The sequence below is a fragment of the Chinchilla lanigera genome, unplaced genomic scaffold (genome assembly GCF_000276665.1).
Source record: "Chinchilla lanigera isolate Chin_1 unplaced genomic scaffold, ChiLan1.0 scaffold00182, whole genome shotgun sequence".
Taxonomy (NCBI): Eukaryota; Metazoa; Chordata; class Mammalia; order Rodentia; family Chinchillidae; genus Chinchilla; species Chinchilla lanigera.
Window position 1 is genome coordinate 376,857 of NW_004955583.1, and position 1,018 is coordinate 377,874.

A 1,018-nucleotide genomic window follows, 5' to 3' on the forward strand; every position below is an offset into this window, starting at 1 on the left:
CCATACTCAAAGGAGTTTCCACCCGCTCAGCACCGCCCAATGGGGACGGGATTTTAACACCCGGACCCTTGGGGAACACGGCGAATCCCACGTTCCGTCCACAGCACGTTCTCAGGTGGAGTTCTAAGGCCTAAAACCTTCGCTGATAATTTACAAAGTGTCTGCAGGACTTGCATGGTGTTCCGTGTGTGCTGTCTTCAGGAAATGTTTGCCCTGCGCTTGAGTGCAGAGGTGTGGGCCTCCTCGTATTTACCGGGTTAAGAAACTGAAAATGCCAAGAGTGACACAGAAATGAAGTAATTAGCTCAGGTGATCGGCATTTTTGATATTTTATGACCACTTGGTGACAGATCATGGTTGGGGTCATCTGTATTCTCTAATTACTAAAATACACCTTCACCTTTCTCGAGCTTGGTATGTTTTGGAGATAGGTCTCACCACCACATAGCAAAACGACGGTTTCCGTGTGAAGATCACGTGGATGCACTGGAGTCTCAATGTGGTTTTTTTGCATAACGTAATAGAAATTACGCTCTGAAACATGCTATTAGCTACGTACAATTGTTTACACTTAAATTTATTGCAGAAATCCTCAACTCCTAGGGCACCTGCCACCTGCGCACACGGGTGGGCGAGGTCCTCGTCCCGGGGCGCGGCTACGCGGGGCTGAGCCCAGGGGTGCGCCCGGCTCGGAAAACAGCCTCGCCGAGCTCCGACTCCCTGCGGTTTCACTTCTGTCCGCCAACCCCTGTCAGATCCTTCTTATTGGACACTAGTGACGCGTCACCCATTCTCACACTCATTGGCTGAGGAGTCCTAGAACAGCTAATCAGCGTCGTCACAGTTCTGGTTAGGAAGTTCCCGGAGCTGCGGAACTCGGTGCCCACCTCCAGAGGATGGGGGTGATGGCGCCCCGAATCCTGCTGCTGCTGCTCTCGGGGGCCCTGGTCCTGACCGAGACCCGCGCGGGTGAGTGCGGGCGGAGGCGCGGGGAGCGGCGCGGGAGGAGGTCGCGGTC

General features: G+C 54.2%; 1 protein-coding gene across 1 annotated transcript in view; it reads left to right on the top strand.

The window, feature by feature from the left end:
* Positions 1-823: 823 nt before the first annotated feature.
* LOC102003190 (class I histocompatibility antigen, B alpha chain-like) overlaps positions 824-1,018 on the top strand; it is a gene marked incomplete in the record, with an annotated part of 4,528 nt that continues 4,333 nt past the window's right edge. Inside the window, 1 exon segment of the mRNA XM_013509791.1 lies at positions 824-969. Coding sequence (XP_013365245.1) covers positions 897-969 — 73 coding nt within the window.